At 46.5% G+C, this 25,268-nt stretch overlaps 2 protein-coding genes across 6 annotated transcripts in view; both read right to left on the reverse strand.

Moving 5' to 3' along the window:
* The window catches only part of Aplf (aprataxin and PNKP like factor), a 56,127-nt gene extending 52,193 nt beyond the window's left edge, over nucleotides 1-3,934 (reverse strand). The window contains exon 1 of the mRNA XM_055617432.1: nucleotides 3,632-3,934. Within this exon, the coding sequence (XP_055473407.1) occupies nucleotides 3,632-3,727 (96 nt within the window). The 5' untranslated portion in view covers nucleotides 3,728-3,934. The remainder of the gene's footprint in view (nucleotides 1-3,631) is intronic.
* A 1,954-nt stretch (nucleotides 3,935-5,888) lies between these two features.
* Cfap92 (cilia and flagella associated protein 92 (putative)) overlaps nucleotides 5,889-25,268 on the reverse strand; it is a 41,332-nt gene continuing 21,952 nt past the window's right edge. Inside the window, exons 9-16 of one of the 5 annotated variants that reach the window (XR_008721305.1) lie at nucleotides 18,900-19,798; nucleotides 15,484-15,678; nucleotides 10,715-11,012; nucleotides 9,512-9,673; nucleotides 8,465-8,671; nucleotides 8,230-8,386; nucleotides 7,965-8,120; nucleotides 6,135-6,182 (exon numbers count right to left, since the gene is read on the reverse strand). Coding sequence is in view for 3 of the 5 variants with exons in the window: in XM_055617448.1 (XP_055473423.1) it covers nucleotides 5,956-6,182; nucleotides 8,230-8,386; nucleotides 8,465-8,671; nucleotides 9,512-9,673; nucleotides 10,715-11,012; nucleotides 15,484-15,678; nucleotides 18,900-19,798 (2,145 nt within the window). In the remaining 2 variants the exon portion in view is untranslated. Of the gene's footprint in view, nucleotides 6,183-7,440; nucleotides 7,560-7,964; nucleotides 8,121-8,229; nucleotides 8,387-8,464; nucleotides 8,672-9,511; nucleotides 9,674-10,714; nucleotides 11,013-15,483; nucleotides 15,679-18,899; nucleotides 19,799-25,268 lie in introns of those variants that run through there. The other 4 variants (XR_008721306.1, XM_055617448.1, XM_055617449.1 and 1 more) reach the window with 4 other exon arrangements.

Genomic DNA, 25,268 nt, shown 5'->3' on the forward strand with positions numbered 1-25,268 from the left:
AGAAGAAGAAGAAGAAGAAGAAGAAGAAGAAGAAGAAGAAGAAGAAGGCGGCAGGAGGGAAGCAGCCCATACCAAACATTTACAATGAAGAGAGATCAGCATCTATGTCTTCAATATAATTACTTCGTGTTTTGAGTTAATAATGGTCAATTTACACTCAAAATTATTTACATTGAAGTTCCAAACTGCTTATATTTTAAATGCTGAAAGCAATCCTTCCAACCTCATTGTAAATGTAATAATTGGGATTAACTTTTTTATTCCTGACTGAAACAACTATATTCTGATTATATGATTGGTTCACTTACTTTCAAGGACTTGAAGTCTGGCTTTTTTTTTTTTTGAGACAGGGCTTCTTTGTGTAGCCTTGGCTGTCTTGCACTTGCTTTGTAGACTAGGCTGGCCTTGAATTCACATCCTCTGCCTGCCTCTGAGTGCTGGGATTTAAAGGTGTGTACCACCACACCCAGCTGAGTCTGGAATTATGTACAGTAGGACCAGCATTATCTCTCAAAACAAACTATAGCAATGAATAGATAAAATTAAACCCATTAAGGCTACATTGAAACTGCTGCAAATCTGTACTCATTTTTTAAGATCACATAGTACTTCCACACTTAATAGCATGAAATGCACAGGCCACAATTGTGTGAGGACCGCAAAAAGTTAATTCTTACCCCCAAAAAATAGTTAATTTAAAAACTAATTTCTGAAGAAAAACCATCTTCAAAAGTTCATTCAAAATATGGCTATTTCAAAGAAGCAAATATCTTAACTTAAAAAAATAGTTCAGAGGCCCCTCATTGTTCTGTGCGAGTACCTGAGTGGGCCAGAACCAGCGCTTTACGGCTGACCTACATTCTGAGACACACACACACACACACACACACACACACACACACAATGCTGCTGCGGCTATTATTCTTTTTACATATTTGGGCACTGCAAGCCCAGAGGATCTAAGCAACTTGGTCGTCACTCTCAGAGTACACAGTGTTCAAAATCCCTACTTTTACTAATGAAAACAAACGATGTATGTGAGAAAGCATTCACATGTGACTACACCTATGTGAAATCACTCAGAAGCAATCACAGAAATGCAAGCTTCTCTGAAGCGCACAGTAAGAAGTTCCTGTTTTTATCCTGAATGTCAAGATCTCACCGTTACTTCTCCACAAATGGATTTTCTAACCATCAGAGAAATGCTGTGATAAAACCATGACATATAAAGATGGTTCCTCTAGTAGTTCATCTGAGGTTTCTTTCCTTTTGTATACTATCCATAAGCAATAATGGATCTATTTTTATCACAATCTATCTTTTAAGTAAACTCAACACTACAAAGAAAAGCATATTTTGAGTAAAACAAAAGTATAGTGTGACCTCTAGTGGAAACATGGTTTATTTCATTACAAACATCATCTCTTGATGGGGGAGGAGGGGAGTTTTTTGTTGGATACATACGTGCCTATACACCCAGCTCTTGGAAGTGAGGCAGGAAAACTGCAAGTTCAAAGGCAGCTGGGGCTCTGGAGTGAGACCCTCTCTTTAAAATCCAAATATATTTAAAATAACCTCAATTCTATTATACCAACACATCCTCCAAGAAGTCAAAGCTAGAGCAAACCACATCAACATCAAAAGCACAACCAGGAGACAGAGATTACAAAACACTTTAGCCAACATGCTGGAGAAAGACACAAACACCAATCTCACAATCTATGTTGGAGAAGAAAAGGCATGTGTAATGGGGAAGAAGAGAGAGAAGAATCAGGAGATGGGGCAAGAACACAGAAGATACCATTCAGGTGGGAAATAACGGCAATCCACCTTTCCAGAAGAATGTGAACCCAAAAAGAGATGCTTTTTAAAAGATCAAATTTCTGACCAGATAATTGGCTGAGTCTCCAGCCTTTACCATTTCTACAAACCAGTCTTCAGATGGGCTCATCTCATATTAACAGGGCTCTAAATCCACTGCCATGCTTATAGAACATAGGCCAGAATCACCCCTCTCCTAGCCAAATCCATAGTAGTCTGCATTGGCAACAGGATTTCTTACTCCTCTGAAGCAAGCTAACACAGATTCATCTGCCATCTGACTGCTACATGAAGAACAAGCTGACTGGGGGTTTAACCTCAACATTCAAAAGAAGACAGCAGCCTGGGAAACTCTTTCCAACCTTTGTGCAGTCTACAAAGGAAAGCAACAGATGTTACCAAAAGATTTAAATAATCATCTTGAGGAATACAAACTGATGGGCAACATTTGGACTTCATCAATACCATGCCATGCATACATGTTTCTTCACACACACATGCGCACGCGCGCGCACACACACACACAAAACCTCCCTTTAGAGCCAACATACAAGACAGCCTCAAAACACCACTTTTCCCACTCCCAAAATAGCCCTAAAGCGAATACTAATGGTTCCATGCAGACACTGAAACTTGGCCAGCCTGACAACACTCCTTACTCCCTGACAACTAGCTGGCCCAGGTCTGCTCCTCTAATCCAGCAGAAAACACCTGCAGGGCAGGAACCCTGTGTGCCTCATTCATCTTTGTATGCCCACAGTGCTATAATCAGCACAGCAAAGCAGTGTGCCAAAGTGGTAAACTATAGAAGACTGGGAAGGGGACACAGATATAATTAGGAAAATAAATAAATGTGGCCAATCAAAAAGATCATATGCTCACTTAAAACAGAGATTTTGTGTGATTTTTAAGATTTTATTTATTATACACAGATATGTGTGTGTTGGGATATGCAGAGGCAAATTACAGGCAGCTGGGAACTAAACTCAGTCCTCTGTAAGACTTTACAGGCTCTTACTGGCTAACCCATCTCTCCAGACCCTTGTGTTACTCAACCGCCAGGTTCTCTAGAGTGACCTTTATAAATCATATGTCTTGAGGCAATGCTAAATGGTTGACTACCACCGAGCACAGTTTCATAGCGCAGTCTGCAAATGTTCTGGTTCCTAATCTTCCTAAAGCGGGTAAGAAATACACAGCTTAGAGGCCATCTGTGTATGTATCACCTTTTCATGAACAGTTTATACTCCAACTTCCTCATCCGAACGAGGCTGATAAGAAGCATCCTTTAAATTAGAATATCTCTTTAGGCTGACTCACTACCCAGACCACTTAAGGTTTAGCTACTAATACTGCCAAAAGAACTACTATTATAACGGTAAGGCTCACCAGCCCTGCAGAAGAGACCTGGGAATAAAAGAAATTAGCGTAGGGGAGGCCAATGGGTGACCAACCTTCTCTGTAATGGGCCATAAAGTACTGTACATATTGTACAGTTTGTAGATCAACATACTTAGAGTAACTACTAGCCCTTAAAAGATAGCGGGTTTGTTTATTTGGTCGGTTTACATTTTACATCTTATAATCAAACTTAGCTCAACCTGGACTTGGCCCTTCTTTGCCAGCCGGATAGGATGATAATGATGTTGCCTCATTCGGTACTTTTTAGAGGTACCAAGAATGTCTGTGAGTCGACTAACGTTTACTGAAAACGTGCTGCCCCGAACCTGTAAAACCTTGCCCGAGGCTTGGCGTTCTCTAGCCTAGCAAACTCCGGCGGCCCGCGCCCTGGAGTACCTCCCACACTTACTCCCAGGAGCGGCCCGCGGCCTATCACAGTCTGCCCCGGCCCCACGGGCACGCGAGGACCGCCGTCCAGAGGCTGCAGAAAGAAGTCTGAAGACATGGCGGTAAGAGCAGCTTCCTTCGCAAGGAGACAACCTCGCAGCCACTTCCCGCAGACACGCGGGGCATGTCCTGGAGGGGTGTGAGACCAGAAGCTCCTTCTCTAGTGAATGCGCCTCTCCCTTTCCGGAACCACCACTCCACGCGAGCCAGTGACTCAAGCAGGGATTCCCTCTCAGCTCAGTGACAAACTGCTGCTTAACTAAACTAGAGGGCACACCCACACTCTCCTATCGTTTCCTCCCACAGGACTCATGGAACGTTGGGTCTTGTAGTCCTTGACAGCCCCCTTCCGGAGCGCAGACCTCATGGGGGAAAACTACGAATCCCAGAAGGCAATGCGAACGTCTTTGCGCCTGTGTGGATTCGCGCTGGAGCAGGGGGGTGGAGTAGTCCTGACGTCATGACCTATGGAGTTGGTAGGCTTGAGTGTTTAAATAGTGCTTAAACAGTACTTCCAGGGACCTCCCGAAAAGAGGAAGTTCTCTTCCGTCGGAGTGTGCTGTGTGTATACGTTCCTAGGACCCCCTTCTCTCTGTAAGGACAAGGTTTGACTGGAAAAAGGCCCCAGTGGCAGGACTGTCTTCTCTACCCCAAGGTGGAGTTCTGGACTTAGATTTTTAGGGTTCAGCCCTGGGAAGATATTTTTTTTCCCTGTGCAGCAGCCCCATGCTCATTCAAGGATCTGCAGCCAGTGGGCTTTCTCTTTTTTAAGGCAGAAACCTGACTGAAGCATATGGCCCATCGGGCCAAAGAATCTTCCTTCTCTATAAAGGAGGCCTGTTCCCTTGCTGGAATCTGTACCAGGCCTCCCTTTGGTAAAGGCCAAGCTTGAGGAAAGTGAATCTATGGTGGTTGGGTTAGGTGCCGGCAGGGAGAAGGGGAGGAGTCACCCTTCCTATGGAGAAGCCAATTGCTAAGCACGGCTCCCAACTAGAGGGAGCTTTCTTTTGGAAGAAGCCTGGCCCAGGGTTTGCCATTGCCCTGTTACAATCTTTTTCTTTCTTGTGGCTGAGAACAGACTCAGCAAGGCCTTGTGTCCTGAGGGCTTTCTTTACCGTATTGAGGCTTGAGCTACAGGCAGGATTCTGCAGAAAGAGGTCTTCCTGCCACAGAGTTGGAGTCTGATCACCTGATGCCTCCTAACCAGCAGCCATGGGATTATTTTGTGCCTCGTGTTCACCTTTGAGGCCAGGTCTAGACCAGAGCACCACAGGCTGGGGCAGCTGGTCCGTAGTACCTGCATGGGAGCCCTGCATGTTGAGGGTTCTGTCGCCTCCTGGACACCTTCCAGGTAGAGAAAAGCTCCCTGTTACAGGATATTTGATCCTGTTGGGAACCCCGAGATTGTGAACTATAACAACCTGTTTCTTGGTCTGTGTGGCTCAGCCCTAAAACACACCTTTAACCCAAGAGCTAAATAAAGTTAACCCTAGGTCAAGAGGCAGAGCAAGAAACCAGCTGACAGGGATTAAGTAGAAAGGAAGGACACTGAGAGAAGGGTATTTACGACAGCATAGAGAGGAAGAAGGAGCTTTTGGCTTTTTCCTCTGGGACATGAGCTGAATAGGAAGGTCAGCTGGGTGCTTTCTCTGCCTCTTTGAGCTGATAGGCTTCCAAACCAGCATCTGGCTCCTGAGTCTTCACAATCGAACAATTGTAATCTTTCTTTGAAACAACAGCTCCCCGGAATGAAGAGGAGCCACCCATCTAGGGCAAATGCAGGGGCTGCACTACAGAGCTGCTGTTGCTGAAGGTGGTGCTGAGCCCACTGAGTGCTGGCCTAAGGCTTAAGACAGATTTCTCGGTCTTGGTCTTGGGTTGACAGACCAACTGATATCCAGAGTTTCACAACACTGAGGGAAAGGGGTCATTGGTTCCAAGCTGCTGAAAAGCAAAGGGTGACTGAGATAGCAAAGGTGGGATTCTGAAAGGGCCATGGGTGATAGCAGGGGTCCACTCAAGAGAACCTGCCCCAGGTCTCTGTGGAGAAACAGCTGCTGTTGAAGTGGGTGATTAGCAGCAGCAGCCACCCGTAGCAGGAAAGCCATGCTGTCACATGCCTGCTGCTCCATTCACACTGGGCTCTCGATCACCACCAGGTGAGCTCCCACAGGGCCCCAAAGAGACAAAACAGGCTACACACACAGAGCCGCTTGCTTTTGAAATCAGCATGCATTTGCAACAGGGTCATGGGAACTGAGCTAACCTCCTTTGTTATACTACACTTTAATGAAGCCACTGGCTGGGGAAGGAGGGACTTGAGAGGTGTAGTCCCAGTGAAGATTCATGGGAAGTAGGGCCTAGCTGAGACGGGATCTTTAGTGACGGAAGAGGATCACTGGGAGAGTCTTGGGCTTGCACAGAGAAACTGCCATGGGTACTAGGTGGCTTTACTGTGACACGGCTGCGATGGCGCTGTTCGGAAGACTGGGTCTTTGCTTTTCGTTTCCTAGCTGAGAGAAGACAGGTGAGTGAGCGATGGGCCCATGAACCCTTACCCATTGCTTGCCTATATGTTCATCACCTGGGATGCAGTCACTAGCACCTACTGCTTGGCTGGCTCTTCCTGTGACACCTCAGAGCAGCCAGCTGACATTTGCCTCACAGAGAAGGAAATGGTCTCACAGATGTTAAGCAACTTGTTCCTCGAGACAGAGGAAGCTTAGTCGGGGTACTATAGACCTTTTGAGCCAGGTGTTCTGACCCCAGAAACCACGCCTAGTGTTCAGAGGTCGCCCTCAGAGCTCTCAGTGGTCATCTTTTCTGACCTCAGCTCTGCTGTTTCTGTTGGATGGTGTGATCTGCGTGGAAGACTACTTCTGGAATCTCTTCAATGCGTCAAGAGTAATTGAGATTGGTACTCAGGATAAAGGGCCCAAGTCCAGGCGCTGTTTATGGAAGCTGTTTCAGAAGCCGCCAGCGACTGCTGCCAAGAGCAGTTGTGCTCAAAGCAGCAGGGTCAAACAGCCCAAGGTCACCTCTGTAGATGGAAGCCCCTCTGAAGGCTCTGCTGATATCTGCCCAGGGGAGGTCACTAAGGTGGAAGATGAACCTTTAACCCGCTTCATTAACCCTGGACTCCAGTTGATGTGAACTTGCTGTTTTCTGTAGACGCCAGAAGGTCTTACCCCTGGGGAATCTGGGATTTGTGACCACTTCTCCCTCTCTGGAATATTCTTCTTCCATAGCCCCTGGTCCTATCTTGTAACATGTATCCAGGGTCTGCTTGCCCTAGTGGCCTGTGTTGTTCAGCTCTATTGCCAGTAATAAAGGAAAGGGCACCAGGCCCCACCGGGAGAAGAAACACAAGATTTACCGCCACTCTGGAATCCAGATAAGATACAACATGCCACACACGATAGCAAATGGCTTCTCCTCCAGGATCCAATTACTGATTGGGGTCCCCCCTCTCTTCTTTCCTAAGATTTTGGAGTTTTGAGGAGAGTTCACTTGGAGGCAGCTTCCCAGAATGAGAATCATAGGACTGTTGAACATCCTCCTTCAGCCCACATGTATGATTACAGGGCAGAAAGTCACCCATGCGTCTCCCTCTGCAGAGAAAAAGTGTCCTGGATGGTGTTTTAGAAGCACACATATGTCTGTGTGTACCTCTAGGCAGAACATTCTGAGGAAGGATGGTGTCCCCATACCCCGTTCCAGGACATGGCAGCATCAGCTAGCCTCTTCACAGAATAGAGAACTCACCCAGGCACGTGGCTCATGTCTGTAATCCCAACACTTGAGAGGATGAGGCATGAGGACCAGGTGTGCGAAGTCAGCCTCAGCTATAGAGCAAGTTCAAGGCCACCTGATTCTACATGCGACCCTGGCTAAACATAGAAAAATAAAATGGAGCACTTGGAGCCATTCAGGTAGGCTGTCACGTGCACGTACTAAAGGACTTTCTCCTTCCTTAAGAATCCACAGCGAGGTTTGACCTGAGGCTCTGCAAATATGGAGATTCCATATTCTGAACATAGCGTGTCATTGCTGCCATCTTCTATGTGAGGCTGCACTAATTATTTAGAAGATACCGAAGTAGAAAGTTAGGCTCATTCTGTCATTTCTAGGGCTCATAGAGAATTGAGGTGTAGGCAGCCATTTCTACTAAACCACACAATCAGAAATTGCTATGAAGCTGTGTCCAGATTAGTCATAGAAATTAAAGACAAAATGCAACATATGTCAGGACCACTTAACCAACAAAAGAGTATAGAATATCAAAATGTGTGCACCTGTTAGTCTTCATGTTCTAGTCCTGTTACATCTCCCAGCCATTTGCTGTCGTGTGTGGCATGTTGTATCTTATCTGGATTCCAGAGTAGCAATCAATCTTGTGTCTCTTCTCCCGGTGGGGCCTGGTGCCCTCTCCATCATTACTGGCAATAGAGCTTAAACAACGCAGGCCACTAGGTCTGCCAGTGCTAAACACCCCCAACGGGCCCGAGCTCTGCTCGCCAGCAGTGTCAGGAGGCTTGGTGCAGGGTGGCACTAGCTTACCAGTTGCAGACTTTGGAGCTGGAAGAGGGGGCAACGGGAAGTGAAGTGGGGGCTTCTTGTACAGCTCAAAGTCCACATGGCGCTGGCTCCAGCTCCACCTCTCCCGGTCCAGCGCAGGCTTCAGCTTGTTAATAAACCCCGCGCTTCCTTGCCATTCCTAAATAAGAGGAGCAGGTGAGTGAGGTGGAAGTCCCCAGGGACTTCCCCACTTGAGTCCCAGCTCCTCCCTGAAGACCTCATTTAGCTCTTTGATGAGTGGTAGTCTAAGATCCTGCTGGTGGCTTCCAGTGGTGTTCTGAAGACCCCACAATTGGAACCCACCGGCTGTGAGCCAGGCCTGGCGGGAATTCTTCTGGGCTTTCCTCTCCTCTTCCTTTAGGTCCAGGGGATCCACCATAGCTGAGAGGTAATTCTGTGAATATGTGAATCTCTTCCTTGGCTCCTAGAAGTGAAGGACAGTTCTGCTAAGAGCAGTATTAGGGCTGGGCAGCCACCAAGCTTCTAAGCAGGTAACAGAAACATCTGGAGATGCAGTGGCACAGGGTCCTGATACTATAATGCACTCAAGTTAACTAAACTCTTAAGGCAGCCCTGCGAGGGTCAGATCATTGTCCCCTTTGACAGAGGAAATAGTTTTCTATGTGACATAGGTGCTAAAAGCCTAAACCAACAATTTTCTCATGGCTATCACCATAGCAACACAGTGCTCCCGAGAACAGCTTCTGTCCTCTTTTCAACCGTGTGTGTCTGAGCATGTGCTAAGCCCCTCTGGCTCTCTCTATAGCATGGTGGAGTCACACTCTTCTCCTATAATCTGCTCTTTTGTCCACTGTCCATAAATGATTGGCTTCAGCCAACGCCCTTGATAACCCTTGGTCAGAGAAAGAAAATCTCGTACGTATGGCAGATTGAATGAAAATGGCCCCCACCATCTCATAAATCTGAATGCTTAGTCACCAGGAAGTGGAATTGTTTGGGAAGAATTAGGAGGCGTGCTCTTGTTGGAGGAGTTGTGTAACTGGAAGGTGGACGTGGAGGTTTCCAAAGCCCACACCAGGCCCTGTGTCTCTCTCCCTCTCCCTGGTGCTACCTGGAGATCAGGATGTAAAGTTCTCAGCTACTGCCCCAGCACCACGTCTGTCTGCTTCCCAGCATGATAACCACAGACTAACCCTCATCCCCCAATTAAATGCTTTCTTCTAAGAGTTGCCTTGGTCACGGTGTCTCATAGCAGTAGAACAGTAATTAGGACAGAGTGTTAGCCAGCTGCCTTGGCACTCACCTTGGCCATCTCTTTAAACATCTCCTTCTTAGCAAGCTCTGTGGAATTCAGGGTCTGGATGCTGTAGTTGTGGACAACGTTGTTCTCAGGAATGGGAATTCTAATTGCTGCCGTTGACTTTAGAGGCTTCTTGGGGAATTGATAGGCTTCTGTGATATTTTTCTGAGGAGAGAGATGGCAGCCATCACCTACACCAGTCCCTTTCTCCTGTGCAGTAGGTGTCCTCTGACATAGAGCCATGGTGCAGAAACCAACCAAAAATTCTTGAGCACCCACGGACTTTCTAATCCCACAGCCATGACAAAAAGCCATCTAGCCCAGCATGTCACTACCCAGGGCAGAATTTGAAGGAGCAACATCTTGACACTTCCCGATGACACTGAGCCACTATTCTTCCATCCACTTAGTAACACAGATAAAAATTTACATCCAAATGGTCAGAAGTATGGGGCACCTTCATGGTATGAACAGGGGACACGGTGTCCTAAGGCCACAGGGATAGACATCATTAGCTACGCTGACTTTCAGTGTTAGGTTACATGAGGTATGGCAGGGGGCGGGGATTCTACAGCAAGCCTGGTAAGGAAACTGAGGACTGCTCCCTCTTCAGAAAGGATGCTAATGAGATAAGGTGGCTTTAATTGTGAGTTTCCTAGGGAAATAAAAATAACTTGAACATGGTGTTTGCACCTGTAAAGTCAGCACTTGAGGGGCTGAGGCAGGTGGGCCATGCATTTGAGGCCAGCCTGAGCTACATAAAGAGACCCTATCTAAAATAAAACGGAAACAAGATCTGGGTACATAGTTCAGTGGCAGAGCCATTGCCTGGGATGCACAAGACCCTGGGTTCAATCCTCTTTGTGTTTTCTCTCATGGTCCGGTTTCCTTCTGTGCTGCTTAGATGACCTATGATACCCATGGCCTTAGCAGCTTACACAAGACAGTTTATAACAGTTCTTCTAAAAGAAACCCTAAGGCTGTGGTGGGTACCCTACGCCTAAGCTTGCTCTTTCTCATATTTTAGAAGGGCAGTCAAGGTAAGTGGGACTGGAAACAAATGCTTTGGCATAATGCAGCCCTGCCCGCGTCCTGAACCAGAGGAGCGAGTAGAGATCAGAGGCACCTGGCCTGTATCCCTTACTAGGGACCAGAAGCCACAGCGGAACCTGGGAGCCCCAACATGGAGTGCAGAGGGAGTGCCACCTTGACAAGGCTCCCCCTGTGGGCTTGGTTCTTCAGCAGCATGTTGTTCCGCCAGTGCAGGTACTTGTCCTGGTGGGTTTGGATCTCCTGCGGGAGGGTAGAAATCCGACGTTGGACATTCTCCTCACTGGGAGCAGGTGGGGATGATCTGGCCATCTGCTTTGCATCTCCGAGTTCTTCCTGAGAAATGGGTATTCCAAACCCTAGGTTCAGGTCTTTAAGCATGGAGGAAGAAGGCAGCAGATCCCTTACAATAACCTCCTTGAGCCTGGTGCTGTTGTGACAGATGTCATGGATCCTGAAATGAAGAATGGCCGGCCACTCAGCCTCACCTGTATCACCTCATCTCACAGCAGAAATGAGGGTTCGGGTTGACTAGTGGTGCCAGAGTTAGATTAGGCTGGACTCCTGACTTTCTCCTTTCCTCCAAGCCTGCTAAAGCTCGGAACTGCCCGCAATATGCACTGAGTGATTTTTCTGTGACTGCGACTTTAGCCATAGTCTTCATCAGTCCCACACCCTCTAGGGAGCTGCCCCAACATGCCAGCTAGCCCTCAGCAGGTACATCTCAGGGTCCTCCTGCGTCGGAACGGGTGATGGGTCACAGCTCACTCCTGCACAGAGCTTGAGACCCTACCTCCCAAGCCCCAGGACTTCACTTTGCTAGCAGTGGCCACACCTAGGGGGGCCTGTGGTGGACCCAGGACCCACACTGACACTATCTGAGAACTGGGTGCTGCTCACTGCCCCCACTGAAGCGAAGTATATTACTGAATCAGTGGACTCTTTCTTACTGGGCCTTTTTGAACCTCTGCTTCCTCAACTGTCAGAAACAAAGACAAGACACAGTCACTGTGGTTGTAGAACTATATTAGTCATTTTTCTTGCTGCTGTTATCAAAATATCTAACAAGAAACAACTTAAAAGCGGAGAGTTTGGTGTGGCTTTCAGTTGAAGGGGATACATCCCTCACGGTTGAGAAGGCACGGATAGTAAGAGCATAAGGTGACTGGTCATCCACAGGCAGGAAGGAAAGAGAAATGAACTCTGCCATAAGCTTTCTCTCTTTTTATTCAGTCCAGGACCCCAGCCCATGAAGTGGTACCACCCACCTTCAGGGCAAGTCTGCCTTGCTTGGTTAAATATTTTTGGAAAAAAAAATCCTTACAAGTACACTGAAAGCTGTTTCCCTGGTTATAACAGCATGGTCTGGTGCTTTGTGTTTTATTGTTAACTAATTTGCTCTCCAAGGCCTGCTTGTTGTCTTTTATGAACAGACACTCATGTACCCCAAAATGATGTTTGTAACCTTGCCTAAGAAATTATTCCTGATTGGCTGATTAAAAGGCCTAAAACTGGGCAGGGCAGAATGGGGTAGGTGTAGCCTAAGTTTGTGGGCTTTGAGGAGAGGAGGCTCATGGGAAGGGAAGGAGGAAGGTATCAGAGGAGAAAGGAAGCAGAGGGCCGATGGATGAGCATAGAGAAAGCACATGGCTGGTCAGCATGGATGGAGGAAACTGGCCTAAATGCAGAACATTAATAACTACTTTGGGATTGTGGGTGGGAGGAAGCCCAGATAGGAATGATTAAAGCAGATGGCCTGAGAGGGGCCTTAGAAGTGATAAGGAGAGTTTAGGGGGGTAATATCTGCCCAGTCCCAGGTGAAATAAGGCATTTCTAAAATCTATCAGCTATCTGTGTCTTTTATTGATTGTGATAGCGGGTTAGATAAAACCACCCTAAAAATTATAAGGCTAAAATAATCATTAATAGCCCAAGACCATTTCTTTTTGCAATACCTGATGGCTCTAAATACCACTACTTTGACAATCAAATTAACTCTCACAAGTCCCACCCTTTTAAACTTGACTGTTAAACACATCATTTAGAAATTTAACATACTACTTCTTCATCCTAAAGTCTTATTTTTATCTCATAACCTAAAATACATATAGTACAACTCTAAAAGTCCCCATAGTGTTTAAAGGTCCTAGAATTATTCAAAAGTCCAAAATCTAAAGCCTTTTCTGAGGCAATCTCTTACCTGTGAGCTCCTTACAAATAAAAAATAAGTTACATGATTCAAACATATAATGACACAAAATAGTATTCCCATCCCAAAAGGATGGGACCAGACCAAAGCAATCCCAAACCCAACAGAACCAACACCACATCCTGAAGCTCCATATCTGGCATCTGAAACTTGTGACAGAATCATCTGGGCTCCAAACCTTCCAGCTCTGCCTCCGGCAGCACATGGGAGGTCCTGGGCGGATCCCACTCTGCACCCAGATCTTTCTTAGCTGATATTCTGTGGTCCTGACATCTCTAACATCCCAAGGTCTCCACTGAAACTTAGACTTTACCTTTACAGCTTCATGTTGTGGCCTTTCAGGATCTCCTTGCAGGAACTCCCAACCCTGCCATGTATTGTCCAGCCTTGCTGGCCTTCAAGAATCTTATGACAAGCCTCCATGACTCCATTACTCTTGCATCTTTAATGCCTGCAAATCCAGTACCACGTGGACAAGTGCTGCCAAGTTCTGCCAGCTCAAGATGTAACCTGGCTCACTTGGACCACAATTGCATCGGGCCCTGTTTGCTGACCCTGGAGGGCAATGCTACCCTGACACTCTTCCGTGGTATTCCCAGATTAGGGCCTTGCCCTTACATTTCCTCAAGATGGATGTCCCACAGGCTGGGTCTGGCCCTCCGGGTTTTTTTCTATTTCTCTGTAATGGAGCTAATCTTTAATAATTACAGCTGTTTTCTCAGCCATCCTGCCTGCCACTTAAAACGAGTTCTTTTCCCAGACCAAATAGCACATTTTCATCTTTCTGCCCCATTTTTACTCACCTTCTCCTCTCCCTTTCCCTCTCTGTTTCTCTCCCCCCACTCTCCCCGAATCAGAACCAAAAGCAGTGACTATAACAATGCCTGAATGCTATCCCACCCTGGGTTTTTCTCTGCCAAGCAAAGTAGCCCATTACGATTTTTGTTTGGCCTCAGTCAGGATCTCAGAACATTGCCAGAATGCAGCCAGACTCTTCGCCTGCATATAAAATGAATAACCTCTAGCACAGGAGAGTCCTTGTTTCTGTCTAAAACCTTACCAGCCAGGCCTCAACTGTTGGCATTTCTCTCGGCTTCCTGGACTTCCAAATTCCTACTAGATTGGCTTATTAATCTGTCTGCCCATGAAATCCTGTGGTTCTCTATACCCCAAGCTCTTCCACATTCTTCGCAAGGACATGTGGATGATGTGTTCATGTTTATCACAGAGACAGCCTCGCTTCTCAGTACCGATTTTCTGGTGCCATTGCTGTGGTCAACCCCTGACAAGAATTAACTTAAGGGAGGAAGCCTTGATTCGGCTTACACTTTGAGGGGATAGGTCCGCCATGGCAAGGAGACTGGCCATGTCGTGCCCACAGTCAGGAAGAAGAGAATAAAAAATGGTGCTCCTCAACTCACTTGCTCCTCTCTATTCAGTCTAAGACCCCAGCCCACAAGGTGGTACAAGCCACATTCAGGACGCATCTTCACTGATCAGTAAACCTATCTGGATACCATAATAGATGCATTCAGAAGTGTGTTTCCATGGTGATTCTAAATTCCATCAAGTTGGTAGTTAATATCAACAACCACTTGGCAAATGCCTTTAATCCCAGCACTTAGAAGGCATGGACAAGAGGATCTCTGTGAGTTCTAGGACAGCCTGGTCTACATCGTGAGTTCCAGGATAGCTAGGACTACAGAAAAACCTGTCTCTAAAAAAATTGAGCATCACAAGCACCTAATACAAAAAGTATTTTGTGACCAGTGGTTCCCTCCAAATATATATTCCCCAATTCTATTTAGCATCATCTACCAAAACAGACAGTCAAGCCTTTGCCTCTAACACCCAAATGTCAGAGCTCCTATCCCAGACCCTTCCATGACCATAGGACAAAAGTGAGAAGCAAGCAAAAGCCTTCCATGCCCTGAGCTCTTGTTCTATCATTTCTCTTCCTCCTGAACTCGTAGTCTCTTAATTCTTTGTTCTCTTTCTGCTTCACTAACCCAATAGCACTAGCTGAGGTCAGATTTTCCTAAAAGTAGAGATCACAGCCTACCCCACGCCTGGGAGAGGCTATAAGAGTACTGGCCAGTGGCTCCTCAAGGTCAATCTTTTCTGCCTTCCCAGATGCCCCACTGCTCTCTTGCCCCAAGGGATACACAGGGACTGCCCACGCACCTCCCCTGCACCCTTAACCCTCATGCCCAGTTCCTTTCTGAACTGGGGTCTCACCAGGTTCCAGCACCTCTCAGCCAGTGGTCTGCAGAGGGATGGGGAAGTCCTCAGGACACCTGGGACAAAGGCAAGGCTGACAGGCAGAGCATAGCAAAGGGGACATTTATTGCAAGAGCTGGCTCTTTGGCAATAGGATTTCTTGGCCCTAGAGAGGGCTGAGACAAAGGGAAGCCCTGGGCCACAGGAAAGGCTTGGCTGACATTGCAGCCCATATCCCCAGTTCTCACTGGAAATTATGCTTTGCCCCGCTGCTTCCTCCTCAGGTCCTTCTAGAATGTTCCCGGGGGGCAACTCAGCAGAGTTGCTCAGTCTGTTGTCCAGTCCTCTTTCAGCTAACGTGTTCTGATACATTTCAGGAGAACTGGCATCTGCTTCTCCTGGAGCCTGGGAAGCTCAGGACATTCTTGTCTGCTGTCCCTATTGCCCACTTGGCCTCCAGATAGTGAGATGTCCCTGGTGTCCCAGCCATACTTACTTGGTCAGTGCCTTAAAGGCTTTGCGTGGCACAGCCCCTCGAATATAGAGCGCTGGGTACCTCAGGAGCATCGACACAGGCCTGAACAAATGTATGTGGTACAGGAGGGTCTCCAGGTCAGCGTACATGCGGTCATGGAAGAGCAACCTGGAGTCATACAGCACCTTGCAGGCCTCACGATTGGAGGTGGTGACCCTGGGAGGAAGGAGAATTCACATTGCCCACGGATCCTGGGAATACTTGATAGCTTCGTTCTGTCTAGCAGGGATTTTCTTTTACACTCGTTGGTTTTAAAAGCAGTGACTAGAATGTCAAGGTAATAAATGAGCTTGGTACCCAACATGGGATCCTGAAAGGACTAGCAGCCAAGGCCAGCTGTCCCCATTCCTGCTCCTTTGTCCCTCCCTGACCTGGGATCACCTTGGTACTCTAGCAGTAGCAACCTGGCAGGGTTCTTAGATACAGCCTACCCTATGATGCTCGGGGTACTGCTCCTACATGGTGAAAGTTGATGAGCTCTGTGCCCAACCTCCTGTTCCCTCGGGAACTTCTCCCTGATCACTGTAGTTCCTGCTTTGTGAAGAACTCAGGTCATTTGCCAAGCCTCCACTCAGATGTTTGCCTTGCTGTCAGACTGTTTCATAAGACTTTCATTTCCAGCCTTTCTTGCCATCTCAGGATTCCTTCCTACACTCTTTCGTGTTACTGAGTGAGGGACAACAGGCCATGAACACACCATACTCAACACTGACTTTTTTTTTTAATGCGGCCAAGATTGCCAACTTTGTTCCATGTACTGCAAATGTTTTCAGTTTTTTGCTTGCATTTTCAAAATTTTTATGGTTTTTTGGTTGAACAAAAATTACTCCTTTTAATGTAGCCAAAAATGGACCATTCTTGCTCTTATTCTTTATGTTATACTGGAGAAATTTTTCTCTAGTTTGATATCATGAGGGTGTTGTCATCTAGAATTTTTATATTTTTGCTTCTCAAAAATAGATTTTTAAAAACTATGAGCATGACAGTTCATATCTGCAGCCTTAGACCTCGATTGATGCAGACTTAAAGACAGCCTAAGCTCCCAGGACAACCTGGGCTACAAGGTGAAACTTTCTCTCTTTCTCTCTTTTTAAAGATCAGAGCCTTCTAGTCCAGCTGATTGTGCTCTATCAGTCAACAAGGCATTGGGATTATAGAGATGCTGCCAAGGGCTCCCAGCTACTATTTTTGCAATTTGTAAGTCCTTAATTATTTCCAAGTTCACAGTTTAAAAAGAAGTGTTTCAGTCTACCTGCAATTGAGTCTCATGAACTGTGTGAATGAGCACATTCAGAACCCCTCAGTGCATCAGGAATAGGAGATGCTTCCTCCAACTGACAAAGAACGTAGAGAAATGCCTGAGTCCGAGGATCATGTGTAATAGAGAAAGATTAAATGCCGTCCGCCAGTGAACAGCAAAATGAGGCTGTCTATACTCACCACTCACAAAAGAAGAGTGATGCAAGTCCTACCCAGTACAGCTGAAAACAAAAGGGTGCAGACTGAAAAGGGGGAGAAGTCACCCCTCTTTACATGATGTCCTATGTAGAAAACACCATAGAATTTACAAAAACAAGCAACTCCTTCACCCATCAAGTTTATCAGCTTATAAAAATCAGTTTTGCTTCTGCAAACGATCAAAAAATATTTGAAATTTTCTTTTTTTCTTTCTTTTTCTAAGACAGGGTTTCCCTGTGTAGCCTTGACTGTCCTGGACTCACTTTGTAGACCAGAGTGCCCTTGAACTCACAGAGATCCACCTGCCTCTGCCAGGCATGCGCCACTGTGCATGGATTAATGTCATAATAGGATGGAACAAATTTTTGGTTACCAGAAATTAAGGACAGTTAATTAAGAAGGGCAGGCTTTGTTACCATGGCAATGGGAGGAAAATCTTTGAGGTGACACAAATAATTCTGTCTCTTAGTTGCAGCAGCTGCATTATTCTCTGCGACAGACTTCCTGTGCAGCGAGCCCACATGGCACTGTCCGAATGTTGGGTTATACATCACATCAGAGGGACGCGTGTGAGGGGTACAGGCAACCTCTTGGTCATAGTTTAGAGTATGTATAATTGTTACATACTCAAAATCGTTACACTTGTTAATGTATAATTATCTCAAAACAAAAGGTTTAAAACCTATATAGAGAGGATAGGGAGTTGGCTCTGTGGTTAAGAGCACTCACTGATCTGGCAGGGGACCCAAGTTCGGTTCCCAGAACACATACAGTGACTCACAACCAGCTGGAACCCCAGTTCTAAGGGACACAGCGCCCTCTTCTGCCCTCCACAGGCACTGCACACACAAGGCACACAGCCGTGCATGCAAATAAAACATATATAAAGTGAAATAAAATAAATTTAATAAAAATAGTGAGTCATTTTTTTAAAACTACATAGATTTTTTTTTAAAACTACATAGATTTTTTTAATTGGCTGAATTTATTTTTATGAATTGCTTGAAAGGAAATTACTTTTCTTTTTTTCCCCCTATGGAGAAAAAAAAAATTGTCCAAACACCATCTATTTAAAAATATCCTTTTCTACTACTTTTTATTTGCTACAGACCCTTGTTTGTTTGTTTGTTTGTTTGTAAACTGGCTCTGGCTCTGTAGCCACATTACACACCTCCCTGCTTGTCACACTGCATTCCATATTATACACTATGCGACAGGCCACATTTTGATGATCAGCTGAAGGAAATTCGGTTCCTGGATTTTTATTATATGCTGTATATACTCTATATTCATGTACAGATTTTGGTGTGGGTATAAATTCTTGGCTGTCTCGGGTCTATGTCTAAAGAGAAGCCCTGCCTCTCTCTGGGGTGTCTCAGCTTGCCAGCACATTGGGACAGGCCCCAAGGTGGTATAGCCCCATGTTGCATAGACAGGGACAACTCTGGCCTCTTGCTGTTAGCACATGGGGTCCGGGGCCCTGGAATCTGCCCTCCCACTAAAGGAGATCCTATCCCTCCAACAGTTAAACCTAACTTGCTCAGAGCCCTCTCTCTGTTCTAAATCACCCTAAATCTGTTTCATTTGTAAAAATTATGCATCGTTATTACATGCACCACAGCATGGCATATGCGTGGAGATCACAGGGCAACTTTGTAGAGTCAGTGCTTCCCTTTCACTTTTATGTGAGTTCTGTGGATCCAACTTGGGGCACCACCATTACACAGAAAGCACCTACACCTGCTGAGCCATCCCACCAGCCCAATCCTAAATTCCCCCTTCCCACCATGACAGCTAGGTCTGCCTATGGTCAGTGTCTAGAGGACACTGAACCTGGCCTTGGCTTTGAAAGACCTGCGCCATTTGCCCTGTGTCCAGAGCGCCATGGCTTTCCTCTGAGTGTGACGCAGACTACCTACCAGCTCTGGTAACTCTCCCATAGCCGCTTCAGGCCATGGCACACTAGGCCTTCCAGAACGAGCAGGTGGATCTTCCCATCCAGCAGATGGAAGCCAGTGAGCACGTCCAGGTTCTGCTCCTGGTTCTTCACACGCACCCTGAAGGCCGACAGGGTCTGCTGCATGTTCTCAACGGGGTAGCTTTCCAGGTCCAGGGCTTTGGCATTGATCTTGGTGATGTCCTGCAGCAGGCTCTGTAGGAGGGATAGCTTCCTGGTGTTGAACACAAAAATGATGCGGCCAATTTGGGTCCCTATGGGGTCGAGCTCTTGGGCCATGCCCCAAATACTCAGGGGCACCGCGATGTCCACTCGAAGCTTGAGCAGAGAGTTGGCCTCCAGGTAGTTGCCCATGGGCATCGGGCTGTGCCAGAGGACATCTGTGCGGCATCGGGCTGATGTCTTTCTGTTCCTGCTTTCCTCACTCTGGTTGGCCGACTGTGGCTCACAGTTCTGGATAGGGACAGTCAGGTTCAAGTACTTATAACCAAGGAGGAGATCAGCAAAACTGACCCGGGCAACCCCATAAGGGTTCCACGTCTTGTTCTGAGACTCAAAGGGGTTATTCTCTGTGTCTTTGGGGGAGATGAAACCTTGGAGATTGATGTACGAATCCACAGGGTCCTCTCCAAACAAGGCAGGCTTCCAGGAATGCTCCTCTAACTTTCGGTCCCTGTCATGGACTTCCACCACCATGGGGGCGCCCTCCAGGTACTCCTTCACGTCACTGAAGTGCATGGCCCCGAGGAAGATGACGTTGACATCCTGGAAAAATACGTGAGTCCCATGGGGCCATCCGCTGGTCTCATGAACTGGAGTCCTGTGGAACTGGTATCTGCAGTACACAGGGTTGCACAGCCTCTGCAAGAGGGCAGGGTCAGCAGGTCACACTCTGCCTGTGTGCCCAGCAGAGCACACTCACTGCCCAAAGCCCTGCAAGCCTGAGTTGCCTCCTTCAAGCACACTAAGGAAGCCCACGCTGTTAGGTCAACATAGGCCTGCAGGCTGGGTGAGTGAACAAGACATGGGCATCACAAAACACAGACCACAGGCTAAAGGACAAGTGAGCTCCTTCCCCTCCCTTCCCAAAAAACAAGTGCCGTGGAGACAGACATAGCCTTCTGTTTACAACTCTTTCTAATTCCAGTCCTAACGCTGAGCACAGACAAGGTAAAGGGAAGTGGATTTTAGCAAAGGCAATCCTCCTGGGGTTGACTCAGTGGTGGAACAGGCTGCCATGGTCAACCAGACTTAGGAGTGGCTTTGCTGATGCTGAGGTTTGCCCTGATGCAAAGATGTCCGGCGCTTTGGCCTGGATGAACACAAGCAAAACCTAGGCTAAAAGCTTAAGAGAAGTGTGAGGAGAGGCCTGAGTCCTACCTTTCACTCCTTTGAGTTTGTTTCTGCTGGGCCAAAAGTCAAAGCCATGACCTTATATGTGCTAGGGCTCCACAAAAAGGAAGGCAAACAAAGCCAGCGTATGCCATGAGGATAAAGAAAGTGGGGGATCCAGCAGAGGAAAAGGTGGGAAGCTGGATGGGAAAGGAGCTCAGGAAGCTCAAGGGAAAGTGTGCAGAGCCAACGTCACCAGAAGCAAGCACCTGCCCGGAACTCCAGCTCGGCACCGGAGACCCAGGTGCCCAGTGGAAAAAAACCAGAGGAGACTGGTTGAAGGCAGGAGCATTAGTAAGCCATCTGGTAAGGGCTTGACAGGGCCTTTCTGTATGAGGTCTTGCTCTGACAGGTGAGTGCTCTTTCCTACGTGACTCTGTGGACAATGAAAATGACTGGAGCTCCAGGCCCCGCCTCATGCCACTCCCATCTCATCCCCACAAACTCCCTGCGCTGTGTGGAGGCTCTTCCTTCCTGGTCATGAGAACGGGAGTACGTAGAGAAGCACTTAAGACTCCACATTAAAGCCTCCGTTACAAAAGTCTCCAAATGGCAATGTGCAGAAGCGGATAGAAAATTCCAGTCACTGGCTTTTTCCTTAGTTTTGAGACAGCATCTCACTGTGTATTACAGGCCAGCCCTGAACTCGTGATTCTCCTGTCTCTGTCTTGAAAGTGATAGTATTACAGGCATGTGCCACCAAGCCAACTTCCAATACACTTTTTCTTTAATTTTTACTTAGGTGTGTGCATGTGTGTCTGAGTGATGCCCGTGGAGGTGAGAAGAAGGGATCAGACCACCCAGAGCTGGAGTTACAGGTAGTGGTAAGCCACCCCAGGAGGGTGCTGGGAACCATACTCAACACATTCATACAGAAACACAAATACACACACACAAACAAGAACACAGACACACACATACACACACATATGCAAACACACACAAATATACACACACGCACAAACACAAATACACACACATATAAACAGGAACACAGACACACAAATATTCACAAACACACACAAACACACAGACACACAAATACACACACATACATACACAAATACATGTACACACACATACACAAGCACAGATACCCACGTACATACACAGACACATACACAAATATACTCACACAAACATACATATACAAATACATGTACACAAACACACATACAAATATACACACAAACACAAATACACACACTGGTAAGTGCTTATCTACTGAGCCATTTCTCCAGCCCCACCCCTGACAACTGACTTTAAAAAAGAAAAAAAAATTTTTTTTTTCTTAAGAGGCTGGCAAGATGGTTAAGCAGGTAAAGCCGTCACCACACAAGTCTGGGACCTGAGTTCAATCCCCGGCACCCACACACGGGTGGAAGAAGAGATCACTCCACAGAGCATTCCCTGACATCCACTTGCACACTGCAGCATGTGTGTTTCCTCCCTGCAGTCACACACTAATAATAAATAAGAAAAACACAGAGGTGGAGTACTTGAAACCTTTGCCTGAGACTCTGGGTTCCATCCTTAGCATGAGGAGGCAGAAGATAGGAGGGTGGGGGAGAAGGGGAGAAGACAGAGAGGGGAGGGCACGGTGATTTGGTGATGTCTAGCCGGTACCTGGAAGACGAAACAGATGGAATATACATGGCAATAGCCTCGAACTAGAAGTTAATATGAGGAAGGAGCCAGGACCCTGGACTTCAAAGGAAACAAAAAAATCAGGCAGGATGTGTGACACAAGGGTGGGCTGGAAGCAGGGCGCCTGCAGCCTTTTTCAAAGATTTCACAGTCAACGGTTGAGCCTCACAAACATCTGTGTCCAGTTCATTGTCCAGGTGTACATTCATCAGCCACGGATTACTTTAGGATGATCATGGACTGACGTGATTGCAACTTCCTAGGAGGGATTAGAAACCGTCTCTCCAATCCTCACTCAGAGAGGCAAAGGGGACGGACATCAGAAGAGGGAAAAAACAGGAAACAGCAGGAGTCTACCACAGAGGGCCTCCGAAAGACTCAACCCTGCAGGGTATCAAAGCAGATGCTGAGACTCTTAGCCAACTTTGGGCAGAGTGCAGGGAATCTTATGAAAGAAGGGGGAGATAGAAAGACCTGGAGGGGACAGGAGCTCCACAAGGAGACCAACAGAACCAAAAAATCTGGGCACAGGGCTCTTTTCTGAGACTGATACTCCAACCAAGGACCATTCATGGCAATAACCTAGAACCCCTGAACAGAAGTAGCCCATGGCAGCTCAGTGTCCAAGTGGGTTCCCTAGTAATAGGAACAGGGACTGTCTCTGACAAAGAGCCAACTCAGTGGCTGGCTCTTTGATCACCTCCCCCTGAGCTGGGAGCAGCCTTACCAGGCTACAGAGGAAGACAATGCAGACAGTCCTGGTGAGACCTGATAGGCTAAGGTCAGATAGAAGGGAAGGAGGACCCCCCCATCAGTGGACTGGGGGAGGGGCATGGGAGGGAGAAGAGGGAGGGAGGGTGGGAGTGGAAGGAAATGAGGGAGGGGGCTACAGCTGGGATAGAAAGTGAATAAATTGTAACTAATAAAAAATCAATAATTTTTGTTTTTTTAAAAAGAAATTCTGAAGGAATTACTTTAAGACCACAAAGAAGTCCCTCCCCGAGGCACACCTGAGCACAGTAAGAACCACAAATGCCCATGGCATCAGAAGACACACACAAATATGCCACCAAAGATGACAATGAGCAGACATAAACTTAAGCATATTTGATAAGTTAAGTAAATAGAATAGTATCCGTAAGATCCGTGATAGTTCTACTTACTAACAATGAATACTTTTAATGCAGATTTAAAAATTGCCACTTGCTTTCAGGCAGCGTATATGGGAACATGCAGGAACATGCACGCACACTCACCACAACTGTTTTTTCTATCCCATAACACCAGGTTAAGAAAGTAAAAAAAAAAAAAAAAAAAAAAAAAAGACTTTTAACAAAATGGAAACTAGAGCTGCTCAGGGTTACCTGTGTTCATTTTTTTAAAGCAGCTTGAAATATGAGAACTAGAAATAAGAAGACAGGACGCATGGAGGTGGATGTGAAGAGACTTAGCGTGTAGTTAGTTACAGACACCAACTACAGACAGACCTGAAGGGAGGTAAAATAAAAAGATAAGAACCAAGACCTTTTTTGAGATAGGATTTCACTCTGTGGCCCTCGCTGGCCTCAAACTCACAGAGATCTGCCTTCCTCTGCCTCTAGTGTGCTCTGATTAAAGGTGTGCACCATGCCCAGATGGACAAAGTATTTTAAATACATGTCAAAGCCATGGCTCTTTAGTTAGAAGAAACGCGCTCTGGAGCTGTGAAGAGACGTTGTGATGGTTGGTTCTTGTCAACTTGACACATACCTAGACATATCTGTGAGAGCAGTGTTAACTGAGACAGGTCGACAGTGAATTTTCTTGATTAACAATTAATGTGGGTGAGCCCATCTCACGGCAGTTGGGGAGTGTTGCTCCTGGTCAGGTGATTGTGAGTTGTGTAAGAAAGCAGGCTGAGCAAGCCATGAGGAGCAGGACAGTAAGCAGCGTCCCTCCATGGCCTCTGCTTCCACTCCTGCCTCGAGATTTCTGCCTTGAGTTCCTGCCCTGAGTTCCCTTAGTGGAGGAGTGTAAGCTGAGAGTTGTAAGATGAAATAAACCCTTTCTTTCCCAAGTTGCTTTTGGTCGTGGTGTTTTATCACAGCAAAAGAAACCGTAGCTAAGACAGGTGAGCATATTAGTAAATGAAAGAAGGTTCTGAAAGGCTCTCTACAGTATGAGTCCAGGTATCTGGCAAGAAAAAAAAAAAAAACAGTTATCAGTGCTCCCTTCTTGTGTGCTTACCTGCAGAATGGCAGGAAGGTGATCTGCTGTCTTTGTGGTTGCTAATGGCCTCGTTTTAACTCAATTGCCTCCACAAAGACCCCCTGTCCAAATAAGCTCACATTATAAGGTCATTAGAATTAGGGCTTCTACATATTTTTTGAAGGGAACCAATTTAATCCAGACAATTCCAAAATTGGCAAAACTTTTGTAAATGCAAAACAAATTGATGATGACAGATGTGAGGGGTTGTTGAAACTATAAAACAACAGCAGAAAAGTGCACCTCTACGCTGCTAGTGCATGCTGTAGCTTGAGCACGGTGGCAGCTCATTCACTGACCTGGCTAAGATGCCAGGTCCATGTCCTGATTTTGATATTGTGCTCTAGATATGTACTGGGGAGAACAGATGGCTACACGTGGGCCTTCCTGAGACTCCTGACAACTTGTTGTGAAGTGATGTTTCAAGACGAAAGTACAATGTATGTGGATTTATTTTTTAGAAAAATGTAATATATATACATGAATATACTCCTACTAAGATACATAATATGTTAGTTAATTTTCTGTTGCTGTGAGAAAACATTATCAGTAATGCAACTTCTGGAAAGAATGATTTGTTAGAAATTATAGTTCCAGAGGGAGAGGAACCCATTATCACCATGACAGGGAAGTTTGACATCAGGCAGGCATGGGAACTGAAGCAGTCAGCTGGGAGCTCACATTTAAACCACAAACAGGAAGCAGAAAGGGTGAACTGGAAATGGCATAGAGTCTTTGGACTCTCAAAGCCCACCCCCAGTGACACACTTCCTCCAACAAGGCCACACTTCCTCAAGCTAGTGCCACCCGCTGGGAACCCAGCATTCAACAGCCTGAGACTGTGGGAGACAGTCACTCAAGTCACCACACATAATAGTTTCAGAAGACAAAAAGAAGGTCCTGCAAACTTTGAGAGAAGTAGCAATGCCTTCAAAACTGAAGCAAAGAGTTTTAACCAAGATGTCTAAACCCAACTCTGCTGGCTAGCTGTTTTTACTTTGGTTGGTTGGTTGGTTGGTTGGTTGGTTGGTTGGTTGGTTGGTTG

Source organism: Psammomys obesus, unplaced genomic scaffold (assembly GCF_907164565.1).
Source record: "Psammomys obesus unplaced genomic scaffold, mPsaObe1.curated_primary_1811, whole genome shotgun sequence".
In the NCBI taxonomy this organism is placed as follows: Eukaryota; Metazoa; Chordata; class Mammalia; order Rodentia; family Muridae; genus Psammomys; species Psammomys obesus.